At 36.8% G+C, this 25,925-nt stretch overlaps 1 protein-coding gene across 8 annotated transcripts in view; it reads left to right on the forward strand.

Annotated features, from left to right (window-relative positions):
- ADAM22 (ADAM metallopeptidase domain 22) overlaps positions 1–25,925 on the forward strand; it is a 226,012-nt gene that overhangs the window by 152,830 nt on the left and 47,257 nt on the right. For 7 of the 8 annotated variants that reach the window (XM_053672803.1, XM_053672805.1, XM_053672797.1 and 4 more), the window contains exons 8-17: positions 4,938–5,008; positions 8,166–8,240; positions 9,887–9,958; positions 10,781–10,947; positions 12,693–12,777; positions 13,816–13,906; positions 15,086–15,137; positions 20,118–20,217; positions 22,098–22,169; positions 22,398–22,490. In XM_053672803.1, coding sequence (XP_053528778.1) covers positions 4,938–5,008; positions 8,166–8,240; positions 9,887–9,958; positions 10,781–10,947; positions 12,693–12,777; positions 13,816–13,906; positions 15,086–15,137; positions 20,118–20,217; positions 22,098–22,169; positions 22,398–22,490 — 878 coding nt within the window. The remainder of the gene's footprint in view (positions 1–4,937; positions 5,009–8,165; positions 8,241–9,886; positions 9,959–10,780; positions 10,948–12,692; positions 12,778–13,815; positions 13,907–15,085; positions 15,138–20,117; positions 20,218–22,097; positions 22,170–22,397; positions 22,491–25,925) is intronic. The other variant, XM_053672801.1, reaches the window with a different exon arrangement.

The raw sequence follows: 25,925 nt of genomic DNA on the forward strand, positions 1-25,925 counted from the left end.
AAAAATTCCCTCTTGGTGAACTACTGAGTTGTAAACATAGGGCAGAACTCTTAATTAGTCATTTTCCCATTTGTCATTATCCTCAGCTCCTCGTGCCCCACCATTTTAAGGAAGAACTATTAACAGATTAGCATTTTTATTTCATGTGTTATTTGTGAAATCAGTCTTTCCTTCTCAGGTAAGTTTATAAGTCCATGTATTTATACCTGCCGATTTGAGAGTTGCACCCCAATCTTCACAGGACAACAGGGCAGGGTCCTTATACTTTGGTCTCAGGCAGGAGAGCAGCGCTAGCTCAGCGGGGCTCACATGTGTTCTCCGCTGAAGACAAGCACACGCCCAGTACCAGGCATGGAGCTGCTTCCTCCCCTGCTTAGCAAGCCCTGATCATGGCCACAGCATGTTCTAAATTTTCAACTCACTTTAGTTTTTGCAACAGCTCTGTGAGATAGAGTTGTTTCTATTCTATAGATGAAGCTCAGCTGCCTGGTCTCCTCCATGGTCCCAGAGCTAGGAAGAGTCAGGAGGTTTGGAAGAATGTTCTCTGGGAGAGAGGCGCAGAAGAAATGAAAAAATTACTAGATTGAAAGCAAATCTAAACTACTGCTTAGGAAGATGACCTGAAAGTTTACATTGTCTTCTCATCTGAAAACGACATGTGTTTTCTAATGTCCTTTCCTCTCTGAAGTAAATTTGTAACTCCTTGACCTTCTGCAGTTTCCCTGTAGAGAAATAAAACCCTCCCCTGCGCTCCTGCTGCCCAGGGGGTAGAGGGTCCTATTTTATAGAATTCACTATTTTAAAAAGTCTGCAAATGAGCATTTAAAGCTCTTTCTTCATGCAGATACCTTAAACCGTTCTTTTAGTATCTCACGTAACTTACAATTTCTGTTATGGAAAGAAAGAAATTCATGACTAGCTGCCAGAAAGTGAAGTCTTAATCTAATGCATACTATTGGAAGTAATCAACATGAATTAACATTTAAAGTAATAAGTACAGTTCCCTCTAAGGACTTTATTGCAGGCTTGCCATGATACAGTCTTATAATATGAAAAAAAATCTTTGTTTAGGGCTTCCTTTCAACAGAAATTTTGGAAGTGACTTGGCAGTTCTGCAGTTATTAAAAATGAGTTTTGAACGTGTTCTTTGAAAATTCACGTCTGTCTCAATTCGTTTCTGGTTTTCTTCTCTCATCAGAAGTTAGCACCGTTGCCTGGTCAGGTAGCTCAGTTTGTTAGATCCCATGTGCTGAAGTTCCTTTTAAAAAAGTTGGCACTGTCAATTTTAAAAGTGTTATTTGTCTTTCAGAATGCTTAGATTTACCATGATAAGTTAGAAATAGATAGACTGCAATTTTTGTAAAATAAGCTCAAAAGTAAGCTTATTTATTCTTAATTTAATACAGTGTCAGTGTGTCACAGAATATTAGCACCTTTGTCTTTCTATGCATTAAGTATTTCCCAAAGATACAATATGATCGGGTGTTCTCTGCGCTTTTCTGATACCAGAACCTTTTGTTTTACTTAACACATCCCTTAGTACTAGTGTTTTTTTTTTTATTGGTAAATGACAGTTGGCATCAATGTTATATTAGTTTCAGTTGTACAGCAAAGTAGTTAGACATTCATGTTATTTATGAAGTGCTCCACCAATAAGTCTAGCACCCACCTGGCACTGTACACAGTTATTACAGTATTGTTGACTGTGTTCTCTATGCTGTACTTCACATCTCCATAACTGTTGTGTACCTACGAGTCTGTACTTCTTAATATTTCACCATTTTTACCCAGTCTCTCAGCCCCCTTCCCATCTGGCAACCACCAGTTTGTTCTCTGAAATGCAAAGAAGACTTATCCATTAGGAGAAGATATTCACCAAGTATACATCTGATAAGTGGTTAATATCCAAAATTTATAAAGAACTCATACAACTTAACATAAAAAAACCCACCAAACAATCCAATGAAAAAATGAGCCGAGGACCTGAATAGACAGCTCTCCAAAGAGAATACACAGATGGCTGGTAATCATGAAGAGATGCTTGATGTCATTAGTCATCAGAAAAATGAAAATTAAAACTACAATGAGATATCACCTCACACCTGTGAGAGTGGCCACTGTCAGTAAATCAACCAGCAGCTGGTGTTGGCCAGGATGTGGAGAAAAGGGCACCCTTGTGCACTGTAGATGGGATTGCAGATTGGCACACCTGACTATGGGAAACTATATGGAGACTCCTCAAAAAATTGAAAATAGAACTTCCATATGACCTAACAATTCCACTTCTGGGTATTTATACCAAGAAATCTAAAACACCAATTTGAAAAGATGTATGAATCCATGTGTTTACTGCAGCATTATTTATAATAGCCAAGATATGGAAGCAACTTAAATGCTCATGAATAGATGATTAGATAAAAAAGATATGGTATATATGTATAATGGGATATTACTTGATCATAAAAATGAATGAAATTTTACCATTTGTGACAACATGGTTGGTCCTAGAGGATATTGTGCTAAATGAAATAAATCAGACAGAGAAAGACACATACCACACAATTTCACTCATACGGGGTGGGGTAAAAGTAGGTTTACAGTTGTGAGTATGTGAAACAGAGTTTATTATTGTATTATTATTTATTAATTGTTGTATTATTTCCATATGAAAACCTGTAAATCTACTGTTTCTCCACTCTGTATGTGGAATCTTTAGATTATTGTCTTAGGAACACACCTTAAAAAAAGCTTATTTATTTTCTATGGACCCCGTAGCACTCAGTTTTTTTAAAAAAATCCTACCATGAAATATACAAACCTTGTGTGCTGTTCAGTGACTCTTTTTTAAAATAAATTTACGTAATTGTTGTTCAAGTATAGTTTTTTGTCTGTTCAGTGACTCTCAATGCATGTGTGCTCCCTTTGGGAGCCGCGGAGCCACACTGTGGTCCCAGGGACTTCCGCTGTGTCCGTTCCTAGTCATTGTCCCCCGCCCCAGTTCTGCAGTCTCCTTTCTGATTTTTTTTTGCCATGGATTACTTTAGCCTGTTATAGATCATCATACAAATGGAATAATCTATTATGCCCTGTTTCCGTTGCTTAGCATATGCCTTTGAGATTTGTGTTGTCAGGGATAGCAATAGTTTATTCTTTTAAATTATTAAGTATGTTCTACTATATGAATATACCACAGTTTTGTATTCATCTTGCTAATGGACATTTGGGTTCTTTCCAGTTTCTGGATACTATGTAATAAAATAACTATGAATATTCTTGTAAAAATCTTTTTGTGGGCACTTGTTTACGTTTTTGTCAGATACCCAGGAGTGAAATTACCGGGTCATAGGTAGCTGTAGAAGTATGATTACCTGTGTAACAGTGTTTTCAAACTTGAGCACACATCCCAGTCACCCGGAAGGCTGGCTAAGCACAGACTGCTGTCCCCATCGCTGGACGTTTCTTTGACATTTCTTTAAAACACTTTATCGAAATGTGGTTGACATACAAAAATTTGTATCATTAACGTATACACCTTGATGACTTTGGAGATACATATATGTTCATGAAGTTATTACCATAATCTATGCCATAAACATAGCCATTGACTCCACAAGTTTCCTCCTCTCCTCTCTTTATTATTGTTATAATTAGTGATTGGAACACTGAACATAAGATCTACACTCTTAGGAAAATTTCAAGTGTATACTATAGCGTTATTAACTACAGGCATTAACTATACTGCTGTACAGGACAGTATGCCTGTAGGACTTACTCATCTTGTAAAATGAAACTTTGTATCTTCTTACTAACACCTCCCTGTTATTCTCTCTCCCCGCCCCTGGCACCCACCAATCCACTTTATGCCTCTGTGAGGAGGACTGTTTTAGATTCTTCATATAGGTGGTATCATGTAGTATTTGTCCTTCTGTGTCTGGCTTATTTCACTTAACATTATGTCCTCCAGGTTCATCCATGATGTCACAAACAGCAGGATTTTCTTTTTTTAAGGCTGAATAATATCCCATTTAGATACATACCACCTTTTCTTTATCCCTTCATCCATCAATGGACAGTTAGGTTGCTTCTGTATCTTGGCTATTGTGAATAATGCTGCAGTGAAAATGGGAGTGCAGACATCTCTTCGAGATCCTGATTTAAATTTCTGTGGTTATATACCCAGTAGTGGGATTGCTGGAGCATATAGTAATTCTCTTCCTAATTTTTTGAGGAACCTCCACAGTGTTTTTCATTGTGGCTACACCAATTTCTGAAGTTATTGATATGGTACCTCTCAGGTGGGTTATGCAAATTTGCATTTCCAACAAGTTCCCAGGTAATGTCGATGTCATTAGTCCAGGGATCACACTTTGAGAACTACTGTTTTATAAGAAATTGCTGAACCCTTTTCCAAAGTGGTTATACTGTTTTACACTCTCATCAATGCTGTATAAGAGTTCATTACTCCACATCTTCAACAACATTTGGTGTGTCATTCTTTAATGAAGGTCAGTAGTTAATGTGAAGGTCAAGTTGGCTATTTAAAAGATTTCAGTAAAGAATGTGATGGTCTTATAGGAGAAATATGAGAAAAACTTTTGAGATAACTTAGAAGTAATGTTTGAGATTTTTTGAGTCTCAAAAAATGTTAATTTTTTAATGTTAATAACATTTATTCACTGTTAATATGAACACAATTGCTTTGATTAATATTCTGCATTACCATTCAGTGAAGCATTATATATTATAAAATTAATAGTGACCATATAGTTATGTGGTTATAGTTTATAATTATTTACTAATAATTATAATTATAATTCTTAATTAATAATTAAAGTATAATTATAGAATTTATACTAGGAAGGGCTAATAAAACTTTGCCTTGTATCAAAGAAACCTAGAAATTTCACTGAATTCAACTTACTTTTGTTTTCTTTTAGAATTCCAACAAGTAAGCATCACTTCACCAAAATTTATTTTGAAGCCAAGACCAAAAAGGACTAAACGGCAGGTGTGTATTCACAGGTATATATATCATGGTGCTTTAAAAACACTTGGCAACTGCCAGTTAATTGAATCCACATTAAGTCTCTGTGAGAGGGTATTAGGTGAGACATTTGTCAGGGGGTGGTAAACAGTAAGCGTGATGGATCTGTCATTAGCAGTGAAGATGGGGCTATATTATTTCATAGACTCAATAAGGAGTCAAGGTAGTGGTGATAATGTGGTTGCCCATCATGGGTGATGGGGCTTCTGTTGTGGCTTCTCAGATTCTTTGTGACACAGGCCTCTTTCCTGGCCTGGTGAGCACCACATTACGGGATGTACTTGTACAGTGCATAACCTTGTGTTTATCCTTTTAAACTACCCTCTTCACAGAGAATATCCATCAGATTTTGAGGCCACACATGTTACTGTCACACTTGGTCTACTTTGGAGTCTGTCATGTAAAATTAGGATGTCAACTTTACGAATGTTCAGTGGATCTTGAGAGTAATAACAATAGCTCTCGGTATAGTGCTTTATACCACATGAAGCACTATGCTGTTATTCTTCTTACCCAGAAAAAAAAAAAGATGGCTCTAAAATGTGAAAAATGACTTGTGTAGAATTACAGAGCCGGTAAATGGTTCAGACAATGCATGAATTCTGGCCGTCAGAATGAAGCTGTCCTCCCCATGGCAGTGGTGATGGGTGTATGTGTCATAAGGAACACAGGAAATAGCTCTCCAGTAAGATCAAGCAGTTGAAGGAAATGGGTATTTTTTAAAAACGTATGTTTAATGAGTACGATAAAAAGTATGTTCACAGACAGATTTCCAATCTGTGAATAATAATTTCTAAATTTCATTGAGTACTTACCACGTACCTGGCCCTGTTCTAAGAATTTTAATTGTATATACACATTTAATCCTTATAAGATTGTGAAGAAAGTATTATTATCACCCCCATTTTACTGATAAGGACATCGAAGTGTAAGAGGTTTAAGTAACTTGCCCACGATTGCATTGGGTTACCCAGTAGGTGGATCTGGGGTTCTGATGTAGCAGGTCTGGTCTCAGAGAAGTTCTTAAAACAACATGTGCTTAACACACTGCCCCTGAAAAGTCCTCGCATTCTGTCAATAACTACCATGAACTTTATATATTGTGAATATACATGTATAGTGAAGCCTGGTAGAATAGATAAAAATAATTACCATCAGGATTTAATCTGAAACGGGAATTGTTTTCATGAGTTAATAACTGAGACAATAGGATAATTTTCGGCTGACCTAATTTTTGATGGTTTTCATACACATTTGCAACATCCAGTCATATGCTAAGCAGACAAATTCTTGGTTTCTCTTTCTGAGAAATCAAGTCAGTGGACCCAGGGAGATGAAGTGTTATAGAACTATGTGGCCAATATTGGCAATTCTCTGACCTTCAGAAAATGTTGAAAGTAGTGAGAGAGTCTACTCGGATCTCTTCCATGTTAACAAACTACAGAAATGATCTCTGAAAGTATAATCTTAGGTTTCTTCCGTATTAAAGAGCAGGGGCTATAGCATCATAAAAATATCCAGTTTTGAAGAGTCTCTTGTCACTTGATGCAGCATATGTTACTTTTTTGAATCCTAAACCCCAAATTATAGTCTAATATTGTCTATCAACTTGTAAAAGATTTTTTTGGGAAAAAAAAGGGTTTTAAAGTTTTAGAATGTGTAAGCAATGAACAAAATCCACACAGCAGAAAATTTTTAGTTTCCCTTAAATGCAGTGTTCAACATATCCATTCATTATTGATTTAGTTTGATTGCATACCCTCATCACAAGAATGGCCCTTGGGCAAGTGAGCAAAAAGATTTATTGAAAAACTGTATATTGAAGCATGACATAAGGAAAAAGTTAATTTTGCAGATCTCATTAAGATTGTGTTGTAGACAACTAACTGCAGAGAACTAACTGCAGAGAACAAAGGGCTGTGGCCGCCTTAGTGACTCCTGTGAGGAGCATTCATTGGTCATGATTTTGAGGGTGGAGAAAACTTGTTGTTGAATAGACAGACAGAGCTGCACTACATAACCCAAGACTGCCTGGGAACTCTCAAAATTGTCCTACCAAAGCTCCTGTGTCATTTGGGGATCCCCTGACCCCCACCAGAGGAAAGGGCACCTCTCGATCCCACATTTGGAGATTAAAGAATAAAAGCGACAAAATCATCCCACTCCCTGTAGACCTCTCAGAGGGTTTTAGGAGCTTAAATTAAACCTAGGAACTTAAATTAAATCTAATTTTGTAATAAAATTAGATTTTATTACAGTCTCTGAGCTCTATTGTTAAAATGGCCTGAGTGAAATAAGCAGAGGTACAACATGAAATATATATTCTCTGATTTTATATGCATATATATTTCTACAAAGAACCAGTGACTGTGCTATACCCACTATTGGGGGAGGATAAAAAGTAGGAAGACAGGGGACAGAGGTGAGAGGAAGACCTTTGTTCTCTACTTTTTGTGTAGTTCTTCAATTTCTGAACCATCTAAATTTTTACTTACTCTAAACCTAAGTAAATTGATGAAAATGAAAAAAATAAATACTAAATGAATAAGCAGGGACATGGTTTTGTTTATTTTTCCCATAATTTTTAGTTTTTCTTATGTAAAAGTTTTCAGCTTTATTGAGGTATTATTGAAAATAAAAGTGTAAGATATTTAAGTGTACACTGGAAAACATTTCTCCCATGGAGTTGATTAACACATCTGTCACTCACATACTTACCTTTCTTTTGGGTAACAGCATTGAAGTTCTACTTTCTTAGCAAATTTCATTTATACAATACAGTATTATTAATGTGTCCATCATGGATAAATGGATCAAGAAAATGTGGCGAATGTACAATAGAATATTATTTAGCCTTAGGTCCAAAATACAAAAATGCATGGTATCATTTGTAAATAGAATCTAAAAAACAACAAAAAATGTCAAACTCATAGAAACAGAGTAGAGAAGTGGTTGCCAGGGTCTAGGAAGTAGGGTAAGTAGAGCGAGGTTGTGAAAGGGCACAAACTTTCCACTGTAAGATGAACAGAGTCTGAGAATCTAGTGTATAACATATTTTTTAGTTTTTCAGAGCCCAGTTCACAGGGCCTATTAAGGTGCCATTTCCTTTACTATATTGCAGCTCCGGCGATGGCCTCGAAATGTAGAGGAGGAAACCAAATACATTGAACTGATGATTGTGAACGATCATCTCATGGTAGGATTTGCTGAGTTTTTTGTTGTTTGAACTTGCTTGTACCTTGAATTAAACTGGTCAGTGCTGCTATATGTTTAGAAGAAAGAGGCCCACAAACCTGTCACCTGGACAAGGTATTTGTGTCACCAAATATTTAGCAAATATAACCAATAACCTACAAGTAGAAAAACTCTTTAGGTGAAAGTAACTAACAGTATTTGGTGAGGTTCCGAAAATATTTCTGAGACTCGTGATGTCAACTCTTAGATGGCAAGGTTTAAAATAAATGAAAATTTCCACTTTATATTGAAAAAGTAAGTGAGACAGCAATAATGTGACACTTTAGTTTGCAATGTTCAACTGTATCCTAATGAAATAAAAGCAACTGTTCTATTTCTGTCTTGCTATGCAATAAACCATGTGGAAAAACTTATATGGCCACGTAGTAAAGATTAGGATAAAAACCGAGCGAAACTTCCAGTTTTGATGAGTCAGTTATTTTGTTATATATCGTATATATTAATTTCAATTGTATATATTAATTTCATGAGCATGTCGTATACTCAATTCGTGGGCACATTGTAGTCCTATGGTTATAGTCACAGCACAGCAGTGAGTTATAAGGCTACTTGTTCCGTGTAACCAGACTAGTGAACTAAGTGTTCAGTGACGGACGCTGCTTGATTTTACTTAATTTCAGGTAAAAGTATATTTAGATTTACTTTGAGTGATTTATTTGAGGGAAAATGTCATTTATTTACACATGATTAAACAAATAATATCAATTCTAATTATTTTTAATGATAAAGAAATCAAGATTGAGTGCTTCTTTCTTGTTCAGGCTAAGTTTTATCTTTCTACCTTTTCAAATTCAGTGAATGTTACTGTTCCCTGAGATTTTTACAAAACAAGAATAAGTTTCAGAAACATACTTTTAGACTTTTTGGGATATCAAAAATTCAGATATCTGTAGACATCTTTATGTAGTTAACACAAATAAAGTGAGTCAGGTATTAAACCATAGGGAGGCGTGTGGCCTGTGGCAAGAGGGAAGTCGCATGGCCTGTCTAATGGGAGCAGCTGCTTCTCAGCAGTTACCAGTTATTACCGTATGAGGATGCTAATTTCAAACGAAGCCCAAAATTAGGTTTTACATGGTGTTACCTGATTTTTAAAACAGCAATAAGGCCAAATAAAAGATATATGTGATCCACATCTAGCCTATTAGCTACCTCTTTGCGACCCTTGTGGCTTTCTTCTCTGTATGACTCAGTCCTACAGGACTTACGCACTATTTTACTTTTAGCAATATTCACATTCACTTTTGTGGTTTTGACGGTACTTATATTTTTATATCTTGTAATTCATAGATAACTTTCATATGTTTTAATCATTTTGGAAAACAATCTCATGATAGAAATAAACTTGTGAAAGGGATGGAATGGGTATATTTTCCTTCATCTCACAGATGAATACATGGAGGTCTCCAATTTTTAAGAGCATTTTCTCAGACTACACAGCATATAGAGGACTAGGTTTCAATTCTTACTTTTTTTTTTACAGAAAACTTTAGAGATCTTTCAATTATACCGTGTTTTCTCTGCTGAAGTGATTATTGGCTGACGACTTTGAAAGCCCTTCACTTTTTTTTTTTTTTTTGCTTTCAGTTTAAAAAACATCGGCTTTCAGTTGTACATACCAACACATATGCGAAATCTGTGGTGAACATGGCGGATTTAGTAAGTATCAACCCAATTCACTGTAGCCGTAGAGTAATTTTACCTCTTGATTATTAAAAGAACACATACTATGGTTCTTATATTTTCACTACTCTTAAGTTAACGCTTCAGCCAAGGTGTCCCGTAAATTCCTGGTCACCTTGCAGTTGACTTTACTGACGCTGATATTTGGCTGGAAAGATGGTGAAAGGAAGTGGCCAAAATTAGCCACAGATTTATGCCTAATGTTCCTCCCTGTATTTTTTCACATTGAAAAGATCCTAGGCCCTAACAGGCATCATGTCCTTCTACCAGTGGAAAGCAGTGTGAGAATTGCCCTTCTCCAAAGGGTGCCCGGCACTGTGGAAATGATGCAACTCAATGATCCTCCTGTACCTGCTTTCCCCAGCTTCCTCTGACCAGGCAGTGCCGCACCTTCTCCATGAACTTAGGGACCGTCAGGCTGTATAGAAATGATTGTCTTGGAGAGTCTTCATTGGTCCATTTTTGCTGGGGCAACTCAAGAATGTATGTAATGTATTCTTTGTCTAGGTGCTAGGAGATGGATTCAGGGAGAGCCTTGAATGAGGGTTAAAATGTTTTTTTGTTTGTTTATTTCTAACTAGTGCTGTTCTTTGGGTATTACTTGGTAGAGAGTTGGTTCTCTGTTACTCAAGGGAAATGGATGTAAATTAGAAAAGTAATTATCTTTCTTAAAGAGTAAAATTTCTTAAATTGACTAAACCTCAAGGGGTTTCCATAAAAAGACCTTTGTATTTCTGTTCATAAAACATTCGATTTTACCCCATGTACAGCTGGTGTGTTCATTTTCTTATATACTAGATATACAAAGACCAACTTAAGACAAGGATAGTGTTGGTTGCCATGGAAACCTGGGCAGCCGACAACAAGTTTGCCATATCTGAAAATCCACTGATCACCCTGCGTGAGTTTATGAAATACAGAAGGGATTTTATCAAAGAGAAAAGTGATGCAGTTCACCTTTTTTCGTATGTAACTTTTGTAATGATTTTTTACTTTTTTTGGTTTGGTTCTACGTTAAATGCTCTATGACTTATGCCTGAGATGTGTCCTTTCTACTGTATAATTTGACAGGGAAGATACATTTGGAAAAAAAGTTTTAAAGTATAATTTGCTTGAAAATGACATGAAAATATAAGGGGTTTCATTTTGAGTTTAGTATTGCATGTACAGGGTCTGGCACAAATAACGCCCCTCTTTTATAACAGAATCTTTGATCACAAAATCATAAGCATGTAATTCTGTAACACAACACTATCACACTCAAACATACCATATGACATTTTAGGTGAACTGTTCAAATTGCTGTCCATCTGGTACGAGATATTCACGTACCACACCAACCACACTCAAGTAAGCCTCAGGTCGGCTGGACCCTGTATGTTTCATTTAAAATTTCAAGAGATTTAATCAAAGCAATTATTAAGTGAAAATACTGTTAATGCTCATAAAGAGTACTTTAATTGATTAATTATACTTTTTAAAGTTTTTTAAAATATTAATGTTTTGTTTCTGATTGAAGTTGAGAGCTTAGTAATATTTCCAGAGTTTATCTTTCATTTTTCTCACTCTTCTAGGATTTTCTTTTTGCTAACTAGCATATTTTATGTAATAGCAAGTTATATGTAATAGCATTTCAAAAACCTAACATCTGAAGTCAGAGCTTTTGTTGAAGAAAGTTATAAATGGAAGTACAAGAGTACATTTTGCGAGTAACTTTTTATGTAACTTCAAACTTACAGAAAAGTTGCAAGAATGCTACAAGGAAATACCCTATGCCTTTCACCCATATTGATCAATTATTTATAGTTTGTCCATTTGTTTTATGATTTCTTTTCTTTCATCCTTCTTACCTCTTTTTCTTCCTTTTATCCATCTGTCATTTTTTTCCCTGAACCATTTGAGAGTAACTTGGAGATGTTTACTTACTGGTCTTTACTACTAAATCCTTAAGACATCTTTTTATATAGCTATAGTAAATTATTAAAACCAGATAATTTAATATTAGTATAATACTTTACCTAATCTATAGTCTATATTCAAATTTTACCAATGGTCCCAATACTGTATTTTATAGCTAATTCTCTCCCCACCTCAAATCCAGGATCCAGTTCAGAATCTTCATTGCATTATCTGTCAGGTGTCTTTAGTCTTTTTCAGTCTGAAAGGCCTCCTTAGCCTTTCTTTGCTCATTTTTGGACCAGACATTTTTGAAGACTATAGGCCAGTTGTTGAATAGAACATCCCTCATTGTGGGACTTTTATTTTCTCATTATGAGACTCGAGTTACGCATTTTTGGCAGAAATACCACAGTGGTGATTTTGTATCTTTTTCAGAATACATCACAGTAGTAATTCTTTTTTAATAGATTTAGATCTATTAAAGATATTTGGTGATTATATGGGAAACACCCCTTATAAACCTTTTTTTTTTGGTTATGTGTGTAAACAATTTTCCCCTTCCTTCCTTCCTTCCTTCCTTCCTTCCTTCCTTCCTTCCTTCCTTCCTTCCTTCCTTCCTTCCTTCCTTCCTTCCTCCCTTCCTCCCTCCCTCCCTCCCTCCCTCCCTCCCTTCCTTCCTTCCTTCCTTCCGGAATGTATAGTATACACATGTTATGTGCACTGAGAAAATAAGTGTGGTAAATTAATGATGAGAGGTGTTATAATATTTGAACTGTGAGCAGTAAGTATTTTTCATTTCCTTTTCTGAAAGGGGAAGTCAATTTGAGAGTAGCCGGAGCGGGGCAGCTTATATTGGTGGGATTTGCTCGTTGCTGAAAGGAGGAGGCGTGAATGAAGTAGGTGTGAACATCTATACAGTACAAAGTGGTATGATGGCTGAAAATGTTTTCCTAATATTTAAGAGATAATTTCTCAGTATTCCACATTCTCCAGATGTTAGGTTGTTTTATTAATAACCAATGTGTTTACTGTAAATGACCAGAGGACAGGATAGGGAAATAATAGAAGATAATATCTGATAATTCTGTCCATGTTCTACTTAGAATGATTTCCAGATTTAGCTATTTACAGATTATATGAAGAAAATATTTACCTTTACCTTCATGAGCAGTGAGGCCCTGTTTATTACTTTGATTGATTTTCCAGAGAATGGGGTAATTTCCTGAGTTGTTTGACTTACGACCAAACAACCCCATTGGAAATTTTCTTCCTTCTTTGATACTTGGCAAATTTTGGAGAAAAAAAATAAACCAGGGTTTTCAAAGGGTTTCTTCTATCACTAAGGCACTAAACCTGATGGAAGTGATCTAAAAAAAGAAATACTTGAATCTCTGGGTGGCTATATATTTTTTTAAAAATGTCCCTAGGTCTTCTCAAATTTCTTTGGGCCAAAGATCATCACCACATCCTGTTACCCAGTGTGTGTTTTCTGAAGCCACATGCTCTTAGTTTGGGGAAGTTTCAGGTTTTTAAATGGACATGCAAAAATGAGCAAGTTTCAAACAATTTACACATTTATTATTATTTTATTATTATGCAAAAGATTGGTTCAATTGCATGAAAGTATTATGTTTTCCAGAAATGTCACTGGTGAACTTTGGACTCAGAATTAAATTTAAGTTTCCAAAACAAAAAGCTGATGATTCCCTGGCTTCTGGTCTTCTCTGTAAGAATTAATCAAACATGGATTTAGTGCTTACTACTTCTTCCCAAATGCTCAGTTGTTGAGTACTAACTAGTCGTATGTGTTTAACCTCTGCTAAATAAAATGCTTAGAAATTACTTACTTTCAATTATGTTGTCATTTTCTGGCCCATCTTAAATAAAAAATAATTTGCATTTACATGTATTTTATTTTTGTGCTTGTTTTTCAGTTTGGAAAAACTGATTTAATGGCAGTTACTCTTGCCCAGTCATTAGCCCATAATATTGGTATTATCTCAGACAAAAGAAAGTTAGCAAGTGGTAAGTTTTTAAATACACATGTGGTTTGGTTGTATTTCCAATAAACTGTCAAATATTTTGAAGAATGAGATTATTTAATTCAGTGGTTTAATTAAAAGACTTTGGATGATAATGTAAGATAAATAGCCAGAGCACAAATATTTTCTTCAAAAGTAAATCAAGGTAATATATATTTATACTACAAATGAAAATTTCTCCATATGTTGTAAACACTTCAAGCTGTGTGATAATAAATTCATAGTTGAATTTAACCTAAAAAAGAACAAAATAAGCTCAGGTAGGTAAGTTTAAATGGTTTAATAAAGAATCCTAGGCATATAGGTAAGCATACTGTTTATTAACATTTATTTGAAATATCTCTTATAAAGGGCTTAGTAAAATGTGGACCCAGTAAAATATGCCAGCTTTAGCATCTATGAGGAGTACATTTTCCCATGTTACTTCACCAGGAATAGTCAAATACTATGTATCATGTGTAAGTTGATTATAACCACATTTATTTTATGATTTTAATAACAAAAATTATAAACATGATTATTTATATTAATAACTCATATAACTGAGTACTAGTATTATCTGCATCTAGATTCTCATTTAATACTTAGATAGTTCTGTAAGATATGCATTATTAGCTCCATTTTACAGATAACGTGAATAGATCTTAAAAGGTTAATGTCTGAAATTTACACAAGTTTACATTAAAGGGCAAGCCCAAGTTTTGAACCTGGGTTTTCTCATTCTGAAGACCTTGTGCTTGACCAGTGCACCATACTGCCCAATACCAGCAGCCTTGGTGTAGAGGCTTTAGAAATGAACGGGGGAGTTCTACGAATTCTCATAAAGGCCTATGACCCCAGGGCCCTGTAGTGGTGTGTCATTATATCATTGCTATTTCATTGTATTTATTTTAAAGGAATCCTTTAAAAACATGGCCATTTGTTAAAATATTTATCAAGAGATTTAATACTAGTAACAATTACGTAATCTTGAGAAGGTTGGTAGATTTTTGTTGTTACGCATTGTATAGAAACTTCAAATAGAAGGGAAATTAGAAAGCAGGTATTCCTGTTTTAAAGTTATGTAAGGAATAGAGTTAAGATATACTTTTAAAAATTGGAACTGCTCTAAACGCACCTGTTTTTACTTTGTAATAAGGCATTTGTATTCGTTTTCTCTTAGGTGAGTGCAGGTGTGAGGACACGTGGTCTGGATGCATAATGGGAGACACTGGGTGAGCCACTTGTATTTGACAATGACTCACTTTTCCTCTCTGCCGCGCTGCTGTCTTCTTAGGAATAGGACATGCAATAACCAGTGCACAGAATCTCCTCACCACAGGCATTTAAGAGAAAATCAGAAGTAGATTCCCTCACTGGCTTTGTATGTGAAGTATTTGTGAAGTATTTTTACAAAATAGTTTCTTATTTATGAGGCCAGTTGATGGCAGTTAAGCTAGAAGATCAAAGACATTTTTAACCTTGAACCTAGGCTGGAAATGAGGAACAACTTTGTTCTTGATGGCTTACATACTAATTCCCATTTCTTTTATCTTCTTCAATTCTAATTAAATGGGTTATAAACAGTGCTGTGCTGATAAGCTGACTCTCAAAAACAAAAACAAGAAAAGAGCCCAGATCTGTAGCTTCTCAGGTTTCCAGCAGCCTTCCAGCCTTTGTAGATTATGGTGTGAATACTGCAGTGGCGATTTCAAGCTGCCAGTGGTGCCTCACTGGGCAAGGAGTGGGAAGAGGCGTGCTCAGTTGCCCTCCTGAGAAAGGTTTTTATTTTTATACTGTCCTACCCTTCACACACTATCAGGCACTGACCTTTTATTCTTTCTAAATAAATTTTACAGCCATTCCTTTTCTGCCAATCTTATCACTACCAACTTACTATAAGCTTTTATCATCTTGTGCTCTTATTTCAATAACATTCCAGATATTCATCCAGCTTACAGGCTCACCCTCTCCCTTCCTGAACTCCGCTTTCATCATAGCTGAAAAGGTATAAAGAATGAAGGAGTGAACTATTACCCAGATTTTAAAAAAAGCTAAACACTACCTATATAGTTAAATACCCCTTGTGTGTTCTCTCTCATTGGCCCCAGACTCAGCCAGGTTCACCACCACCTTGAATTTGGTTCACGTCATTCACAGATTCTTTTTTATACTTTTCCTGTATATATATGCGTTTTTTGTTGAAGGTATACACGGCATTGCTTTGCATTTCAGTTTACAGGAAAGTCATCACACTATAAGTACTCTTCTGTGACTTGCTCATTTTGACGAACTGTGTGTTTGTGAGATGTATCCATCCTGTTCATGTGTAGCTGTAGTTCATTGACTGTATGTGTGTGGCACAGTTTCTCCATTATCCTCTTAATGCACCTAGATTCCTGTGTCCAACACATGAATCCTATCGTTTTCCTGCTCAGAACTTTTGTTGAGTCTCTGTTGTCTAAAACATAAGGTTCAAATTCCTTCCTCCGGTATTTAGACATCCATAATCTGTATTCATCCTCATTTGAAGTCTTATTTTCCACTGCTATTCATGACTGGTTTGCTAACCATAATTATTCATGGGTTTCCAGCTTTCTTTGATTTGCTAACCATAATCCTACATGGATTTTCAGCTTCTTAAAAATTTGCTCACCATGATTGTACATAAATTTCCAGACTCTTTCAATTTCTTTAATGTATTCTCCTCATCTAGAGTTCTCATTTTTCTTTAACCACATTCTAGACATTTGAGACTTACTATAATTTTTAACTCCTGTATTATAATTTAATTCTGCTTGTGTTATGCTTCCCTTCACCAATTAGTTATAAATTGTTAAGGATTACATCTTACATTAATTATATTTTTATCAGCTCTCTCACCATAATATCTCATGTAGATTTCATTTTCAAGAAATATTTATTGATTATATTTGACATTTTAATTCCCAAGATATGTATGACAAGGGAAATAAATGATGGAAGGAATGTACATACAAATATATATTTAAAATATTTATTAAAATATCTGGATCAGAGAGATAAAGAAAAATACCATATGATTGCACTTATACGTGCAATCTAAAAAACAAAATAAACAATGAAACAAAACAAAAGCAGACTTCTAGATGCAGAGAACAGACTGCTGGTTGCCAGAGGGGGCGTGAGTTGGGGGGCTGAGTGAAAAAGGTGAAGGGACTGAGAAGTTGGTAGTTACAGAATAGTTGTGGAGATGTAAAGTACAGCTGAGGGAGTATAGTCAACAATATTCTAATAACTATATATGGGGCCAGGTGTGGACTTGAAATATCAGAGGGAACACTTTGTATAGTAATACAGTTTTCTAATGACTATACTGCACATGTGAAATGAATACAAAATAATATTGAATGTAAACTGTAACTGAAAACTTTTTTTGGCCTTGTTTAGTAATGAGAGGAAATGATAAAGGTACTTTTCTATAGTTGTAATTTTTCAACTAAATTTTATGCTAGAGGATCTTTTAAAAGTTCTTTAGTATATTGTACTTGATTATTCTGATTATTTTTTGTTGTTTCTTTTAGATTTTATTTATTTATATTTTAGAGAGGGGGAAGAGAAAGAGAAGGAGAGAAGCATTGATATATGAGAGATACATCAATTGGTTTCCTTTCATACCATACACCCCCAACTGGGGACCCGGCCTGCACCCCATGCATGTGCCCTGACTGGAATCGAACCTGTGACCTTTCAGTTTTCAGTCTGGCACTTAATCCACTGAGCCACACCAGCCAGCATGCTGGTTTAAACTATCAAACAGAAAATTTTATAGATGATGTGGCTAGCACTAAGCATAACATGCAACAGCATCAAATTGCAACACTCAAATGTGTTTCACTCTTGAACTCTTTTTGCATCAAATAGATTCACAAGCTCGTTGCATAAAACATTGCCTGGCATGATGCTATATGTAATTTGATTTGTGCCAAACATTGGCTAAAAGCACTAATTCTGGACATCTATTTCCTATGGGTACATTTTCCCCCATGTCTACTTTTTGAAGTTCCTCTGTAAGGCTCAATGTTGGAAAGTGTTTTTGAATTGAATACTTTCCTCTTTAAAGGTATAAAAATTAAAAATTTAAAAATGAATTGAGTACAATAGATACGTTACTCTGCAAATGAGAAGGTGTGGGGGCAGAGCCTAGGGAGAGACGTGATACCTGATTTCAGGTATTTGAAGGGCCATGGTGTGGTGGAGGAATTAGTCTTACGTGGTAAGGTTGACAACGCAGACCGTAACTATAGGAAGTCGGATGTGGCACAGTGAAGGCAGAGGAACTATGCATTGCATCTGTTCATGTGTAAAGGAGCTTCTCTGTGAGGGAAGAGTTGCTGTCACTGTTGGAGAGCAGACTCAGCCCCCAGCTGTGCAATGGGCAGGAGGCTGGGCCCAGCTGAAGTGAGGGCCCTTGGCAGGGCGGGGGCGGAGCTAGGCTTTGACTTCTGAGGGTCCCACACTAAGAGTGAGTGACTTTCTTCTTTGACAGTAGGAGCCAGCTCAGGTTTTGACCAGTAGAATAAAGAGGAAACTTGAAGAAAGCCCTATTTAAGTTTTGTAATTCTGGCAGAGATATGCAGGCTGGATTAGTGGGTTTGGTGGTAAAAGCAAGGGTCAGGGTGTAGCATTGACAAAAGGGAAGCGGAGCTTGACTCTGGCACCTTAGACCACGCAGCCATCCCCACACACTCTGAACAAACAAGACAAATTAAAACTCCTAGACATAGACAATAAACAGTGCAGTGAATACCAGAGGGAAAGGAGGGCGGGGAGAGGTAGGAAAGGGTGAAAAGGGGTCAAGTATATGGTGATGGAAGGAGGTTTGACTTTGGGTGGTGAACGCACAGTGCAATATATAGATGATGTATTACAGAATTGTGTACTTGAAACCTGTATAATTTTACTAACCAGTGTTACCCCAATAAATCTAATACCATTAAACAAATAAAAAGGAGGTAATATATGTATGGAAAATTTTAAAATAAAGAATAGAATATATGACATGTTAGAAAAGTGAAGTGAGGGAATTAAAGTAGTTCAGGAAATTTAAACCCAAGACAGCTTTATTTTGGAGAGTTGAAACACTTGAAAAGTGACTTTAGGGTACATCATCATTGTAAATTTCATTAATTTACACATGAAGTGTTAATCACGATGCTGGCAAGAAGGAAGGATATAAGTGAACATAGTCCTTGCAATATAGTAGGAGAGGCTTTATAAAAACTATTATTATCTTAATTGTGTTGTCACTATTATAAAAGCTTAGTGTAAAACAATTTTTTGAAAATGTAGAAAGTAAAATTTGTATCACTTTTTTCCCTTACCATCCAAGGTTAACTACCTCAAGAAAACTTTCTAATGGTAGAATTACAGATTTGAGGATATTTCTCATTTTGAAGATTCTGAATGCATATTGCCAAATTGCTCTCTAGTCGTTTCTTTCTGTATTGACCCTTTATTTGGTATACAGTTTTTTGTATTATGAAACAATCTGAAACTTGAAAAGTTGCCAGAATAGTAACAAAGAAGCTTTTTGTCCTCGAATCATAAGTTGCCAACTTGATGCCCCATCACTGCCAAACACCTTAATGTGCTTTTTTATAAGCAAGGACATCCTCCTACAGGAACACAGTACAACCAATAGCTGTATGACCTCATTCTTAGTCCTCATCCACCACTGGCTCTGTGTTTCAAAACTGTCATCTTAGAGTCAGGCGGCATGCTTTCATGTCTCTTCAGCCTCCCTCAGTCTGGAACAGTTCCGGTCTTTCTTTGACCTTCTTGACCTTGACGTATTTGTAGGTTACTGGTCTGTTGTTTTGTAGAATGCTTTGCAGTGTGGGTTCCAGCCCAATTTGTAATAGTTAGAAAAGAGTTATTATGAAATAAATTATTCTTTTCTTTGATTGAAATTCCAGGGTTGTGTGTGAGTGTGTGTTTTCTTTGAGTGTGCCCACAAATAATGAACAACCCGTCCGTCATCACCATCGGTCACCAGATAAAGAATTTAGAAACATACTATTGAATAAGATTCTTAGGGATCGAATGCATGAGTAGGTAAATGGACTTTTTATTTTTTAGAAAATGTATAATTGTAACAATGCTTAATCTTAAGAATAATATACAAACAAGGTAGACAACCTTTACCCAGCTATTAACTTTCCTGTGTCTTATAGCTATTATCTTCCTAAGAAGTTCACCCAGTGTAACATTGAAGAGTACCATGACTTCCTGAACAGTGGGGGTGGCGCCTGTCTCTTCAACAAACCTTCGAAGGTAATAAGTGTGATTAGAGTTATTACTTGTTGCTCTTTCTAAAGTATAATAGACACAAATTTTTCAGACATTGGATCTCATGAAAGAGAGCTTTTCAACCTGGCTTATACGCACATTTTCTATATTTACAAAGTATTTGTATTTTCTAAGTCAAGTTTAATCTTGGAGCATTTGGGGCTTTTCTGATGGGAATAGAAAACAGGTAGAAATAAGAATGTTTGCTTTCTGAAAAACAATTTATTTTCTTTATATATGGCCGAATGATGATTCAGGGTTGGCTTACAAAAATGCTTTTATTTCGTTTTTCTGTTTTGTTTTCTTGATGAGTTTTCGCTGTCGCCCTTTGGATGCCTGATCACAACTCACTCTGGTAGAAACGGCAGCGTATCTGTTCTCATTGCTCCCTGCGCTGCCTGTCAGGATACGCAGTGTGATTAAAACTGCAAATGCTTCCCAACATGAAAACCAAGTTTGCTTAGAGAAGAGAAGGAGAAAAATCTTTCTGTGCCTAGACTTTGTCAGAGGCTTTTGCACTTGCGGAACACATTTTGATTATTGACTGAATAGAAAGCAGGTCTTCCTCCTGCATTGGGAAGACTGCATGTTAAAGAAGAACCTTTGTCCTTGTTAATTAGGTCAACCATGATGCGCTTCTGTGTACCAAGCGGTATGTGGTGTTGCCTTTGTAATCGTTTACCGGCTTGCATTTTCTGTTCTCTCCAGGGAAGTTTAGGAAATGTATCACATGGCACTGGAAAGACTTTAACTCCAAAGGTTTTAGAAGTGATCATTGAACTAAATTCCTGCTGTAATAAAGGAAAAAAAAATCAAGTCTTTTTACTCAAATAACTTATCATTCTGGACCCAGAGTAAGAGAATAAGAGTGTTTTTCCATCTGGATAAGTTTTAGGTTTAGCTTTCAAAGTGATCTTATCAGTTATGATCCCTTTCAACTGAAAATAAAATCTAGAGATGAACTGATTCTTTTGTTGTAGGGGAGAGAGTATTGGAAATTAGGTGGGGATTTTTTTGCAGTTGGTGCTTTTGAGTTGGTTTTAAGAAAGTAGCGTGTGTGTGTGTAGGTGTGTATTCACTTCCATTCTGTAATATGTAGAGTTTGATTTTTTGAATCAATACTATATATTTAGAATGTAGCAATTACATTTCCTAATTTAACCTATAATCGTAAAGTAAACTGTACTGAAAAGATAATATTGATGGAAAGTTAAAAATTAAACAGTCTTAAAATATACTCTTGTACAGGGCAAAACTACTTATTGCTGTTCTAAGCAGAACTATGTATATATTTTATATTAAATAAATTAGTGGTGGTATTTTTGTGACATTTTCCTTGTTGGTGAAATGACTGTCTGCTGTACAAGGAAATATAATCAATAAAGGGCTTTTCATAGGTAGTGGAACTTGACCCTCACAACACTGTGGTGCAGAGGGACAGCTGACATAATTCCTGTTTTCAACACTGAGACTCCAGGGCTCGGAGACCGCGAGCCATTTGCCCAAGATAAGTAGCTGAGCCGAGATTTGAATCCAGACATTCCGACTCTAACTCTCTTACCTTCTCTTTGAAGGAAATTTAATGTCAGTCTGGCTTGGCTTTAGTCAAGGGGTAGATCATCTTTTATTTTGATGGCATTTGTGTTAAATATGTAAATATGATTAAATCTGACATGGAAACAATATTAGACACTTCTGTTCTAAAGTTATAGAAAGTCATGCTTTCTATTTAGGGAAATAAAAATATATTGTTGAATAAGTGACAGACTTGCCAGAAGTGTAGGTGTGGCACTTAGGGTCTCTCGTAAGGCCTTTGATATTGATCTGTCTATATTTTAATTCACTTTTTGGCTTTCATCCCATAGCTTCTGGATCCTCCTGAGTGTGGTAATGGCTTCATTGAAACTGGAGAGGAGTGTGACTGTGGGACCCCGACAGTAAGTTGTTGGGTGTTTTGATGATTTTCTTTTCAAAGTCATTCAGGTCATTCCAGGTCCACACACTGGGACAAATACACAGAGCAGGAGTTATACCTGGAAATTTTATAAGATTTGTGGAAGAAAGGTTATCATTGTGAGGTTGTAAATTTATTATAGAAAATATTCCAGTACTTTCAGGAAAAGTACACCATTTTCTGATGTTATGCAAATGTTTCTATTCCTTAGGAATGTGTCCTTGAAGGAGCAGAGTGTTGTAAGAAATGCACCTTGACTCAAGACTCTCAATGCAGTGATGGTCTTTGTTGTAAAAAGTGCAAGGTAAATAAATGGTGGTTCATTATCAACTGACAGAAAAGAGGACCTATTTGGTTACATTGTTAAGCCTAGGTAAATATAATCAAATAACAATAGTAGTATCTTACATGTATTAAGTGACTAAATGCTGGATGCTGTATAGGATCCTCACAGAAGCTTGTGAGGTGTAGTAACTTTTTATTCCCATTTAACAGATGAGAACACTGGGGCTTGTGGTAGTTAAACAGTTTGCCCAGGGTCCTACACCAGGTAAGTCAGGGAGCTAGGGCCTGAACCCTTATAATTCACAGAGTTTCCCCTCACTTCTGTGTCCCTGAGGATTGTGCACGTTAAATGAAACCAGGTATTTAACCTTTGAGTGATGTTTTTCTTTTCTTGTAAAGCCAAGTGGATACTCAATAGACCTTTCTTTTCTTGCTGCTCAGCTCGGTATATCTCTGGCATTAGCTGTCGAGGGAGCAAAAGGAGTACTTCAGACATGATAACTCCTTACATGTGTGATGCAGGAGAGTTTAAAATGCACCTTTAAACACATTACCAGCTTTCATCCTCCCAACAGCATCTTCATTCCTGTTTCCAAATATTTTGGCCTTTCCATCAAGACGAAAAGTTATTTGAGGCTTACCTTTTCTGATGAAATCTACTTCATTTTCTTCTTCTCATGTAAAGTCTGGTATAATATTCTACATCATTTCTGAGGGTGAATATCTGTCTTTCATCCTGTACATTTTATGGAGGCAGAGCCAGGGACTCACACAGTAGTAATTGGTACAGGTTCTTTAGTAAATATTTGTTGAATAAATGAATAAAAATATGCACAACCATCTTTTGCTGATTATTTGCTGATTAGTCTAATTAGAGTCAAGAGAGGGTGGAGTATGAACCAAGTATCTACTGAGTGCCAGAGACAGTGCTGAGTACTTTTAATGGATAGCATCTTATGGATTTCTTAATGCTGGCATTGTTGACATTTTTGGCTGGATAACTCTTTGCTGTGAGGGTGTGTCTTCTTTATTGTAGTATATTTAGCAGCATCCCTGATTTCTGATGACCAAATGCCAGCACAGTCCCTCCCAGCTGTGACAAAATAGTCTCCAGACATTGCCAGATGTTTCCTCTGGGGGGAATTCGCTCCTGGCGGAGACCGCCATCTGAGCGCTCACAGCCACACTTTTTTTTTAAATTTTATTTTATTGATTATGCCATTACATTTGTTCTATTTCCCCCCTCTGTTCCCCTCCACCCTGCACACCCCTCCCCCACCATTCCCCCCTTTAGTTCATGAACACGTGTCTCAAGTTCTTTAGATTCTATATTTCCCCTACTATTCTTACTCTCCCCCCTATCTATTTTCTATCTACTGTCTATGCTACTTATTTTCTGTACCTTCTCCTCCCTTCTCCTTCTCCCACTCCCCTGTTGCTAACCCTCCATGTGATCTTCATTTCTATGGTTCACTCCAGATCTAGCTGTCCTCTTAATTTGCTTTTGTTTTAGGTGTGGTTGTTGATAACTGTGAGTTTGCTGTCCTTTCACTGTTCATCTTTTTTATCTTCTTTTTCTTAGGTAAGTCCCTTTAACATTTCATATAATAAGGGCTTGGTGATGATGAACTCCTTGAATTTGGTCTTATCTGAGAAGCACTTCATCTGTCCTTCCATTGTAAATGAAAGCTTTGCTGGATAGATCAATCTTGGTTGTAGGTCTTTGGTTTTCATGACTTGGAATACTTCTTTCCAGCCCCTTCTTGCCTGTAAGGTCTCTTTTGAGAAATCAGCTGACAGTCTGATGGGAACTCTTTTGTAGGTGACTGTCCCCTTAGCACTTGCTGCTTCTAGAATTCTCTCCTTCATTTTAATCTTGGCTAATGTAATAATGATGTGCCTCAGTGTGTTCCTTCTTGGGTCCAACTTCTTTGGGACTCTCTGAGCTTCCTGGATTTCCTGGAAGTCTATTTCACTTGCCAGAATGAGGAAGTTCTCTTTTATTATTTGTTCAAATAAGTTTTCCACTCGTGGCTGTTCCTCTTCCCCTTTTGGTGCCCCTATAATTTGGATGTTGGAGCATTCAAAGATGTCCTGGAGCTTCCTAAGCCTCTCCTCATTTTTTTGAATTCTTGATTCTTTATATTTTTCTGTTTGGTCATTTTTTCCTTCCTTCTGGTTCACTCCCTTGATTTGAGTTCCAGTTTCCTTTTCATCACTATTGGTTTCCTGTGCATTTCCCTTCATTTCACTTAGTTTAGCCTTCATATGTTTCTCTAATTTGTGACTAAAATCAACCAGTTCTGTGAACATCCTGATCACCAGTGTTTTGAACTGTGCGTCAGAAAGTTTGGCTATTTCTTCATCGCTTAGATTTATTGGCTCTGGTCCTCTGAGTTGTTCTTGAGCCATGTTTTGATCTGTTTGTGCCTGTTACGTATGAGGAGTGGAGCCTTAGTTGTTTACCAGGGCAGGGCCACCCGGGTCGCTAGTTCGTGATGCCGTATGTGGGGGCGGGGTCAGAGAGGGAGCACGGCGGTCCTCTCTGCTTGCCCAGTCCACCTCACTGCTCACCCCTGCCTGTTTATCTGAGCGCAAATGTGCGAGCCTTCCGCCCTGTGCTGCTCAGTCTCAATGCTCGCCTCTTCACTGGATTATCTGCACGCAAATGCGCAACCGACTGCAGACAGCCAGCCCCGCCTCTTCCCTGTGTCTGCCTGTAGCTAGCCAGCACCTGGGATCAGTGCCCTCGGCACTGCCCGGGTCAGGGATCTTTTTTGCCCAACCCGCTCCACTGCTGACTTCGCCCGTCTTACCAGTTTAGCTGAGCATTTCGTTGTTTTCGGACTCCGTATTGTTGATTTTCTGTGTGGTTTGGTTGCGTTTATTGTTGTTAAAACTTTGTTGTTTTTAGATTTGGTTGTGCATGGACGCAAAGTGTTTCCACCTACGCCTCCATCTTGGCAGAAGTCCCCACACTTTTCTGATAAGCATCATCATCCAGATTTTTTCACTTGAGCAATTTCAGTCTTCAGGAAGTGAAATAGCCTACTTAGGCTCACTCAGCCAGCAAGGACTAAATGCACAGTCACACCCCGGATCTGCTGGCGGTGAATTCTGTTGTTTCCGCCTCACTACTGCGTTTCTGGCAGCTCTTTCAAACAAGGCCCTGGCAGGGATCTCTGAAAGCACCCTCTACAAAGGGAAGATTAAACCAAATGTGAAACAGACATTCTTTCATTTTGGCTGCCTCGACTGTGTGTTCTCTCAGCTTTTCCAACTGCCACAACAGGGGACCCCCACTCATTTATTTTAATTCTCAATGTTTGAAGTCTGCCTATCCATACAATGTATTTAATTGGGCCATTTGTCTTTGATTTATAGAATTTGGCTCTTTGTGATATAACCATTTCAAGGAACAAGTGAAAAATAACTAAAATACAGATAATAAAGG

Source organism: Artibeus jamaicensis, unplaced genomic scaffold, assembly GCF_021234435.1.
Source record: "Artibeus jamaicensis isolate MK-2021 breed Jamaican fruit bat unplaced genomic scaffold, CSHL_Jam_final contig_787, whole genome shotgun sequence".
Taxonomy (NCBI): domain Eukaryota; kingdom Metazoa; phylum Chordata; class Mammalia; order Chiroptera; family Phyllostomidae; genus Artibeus; species Artibeus jamaicensis.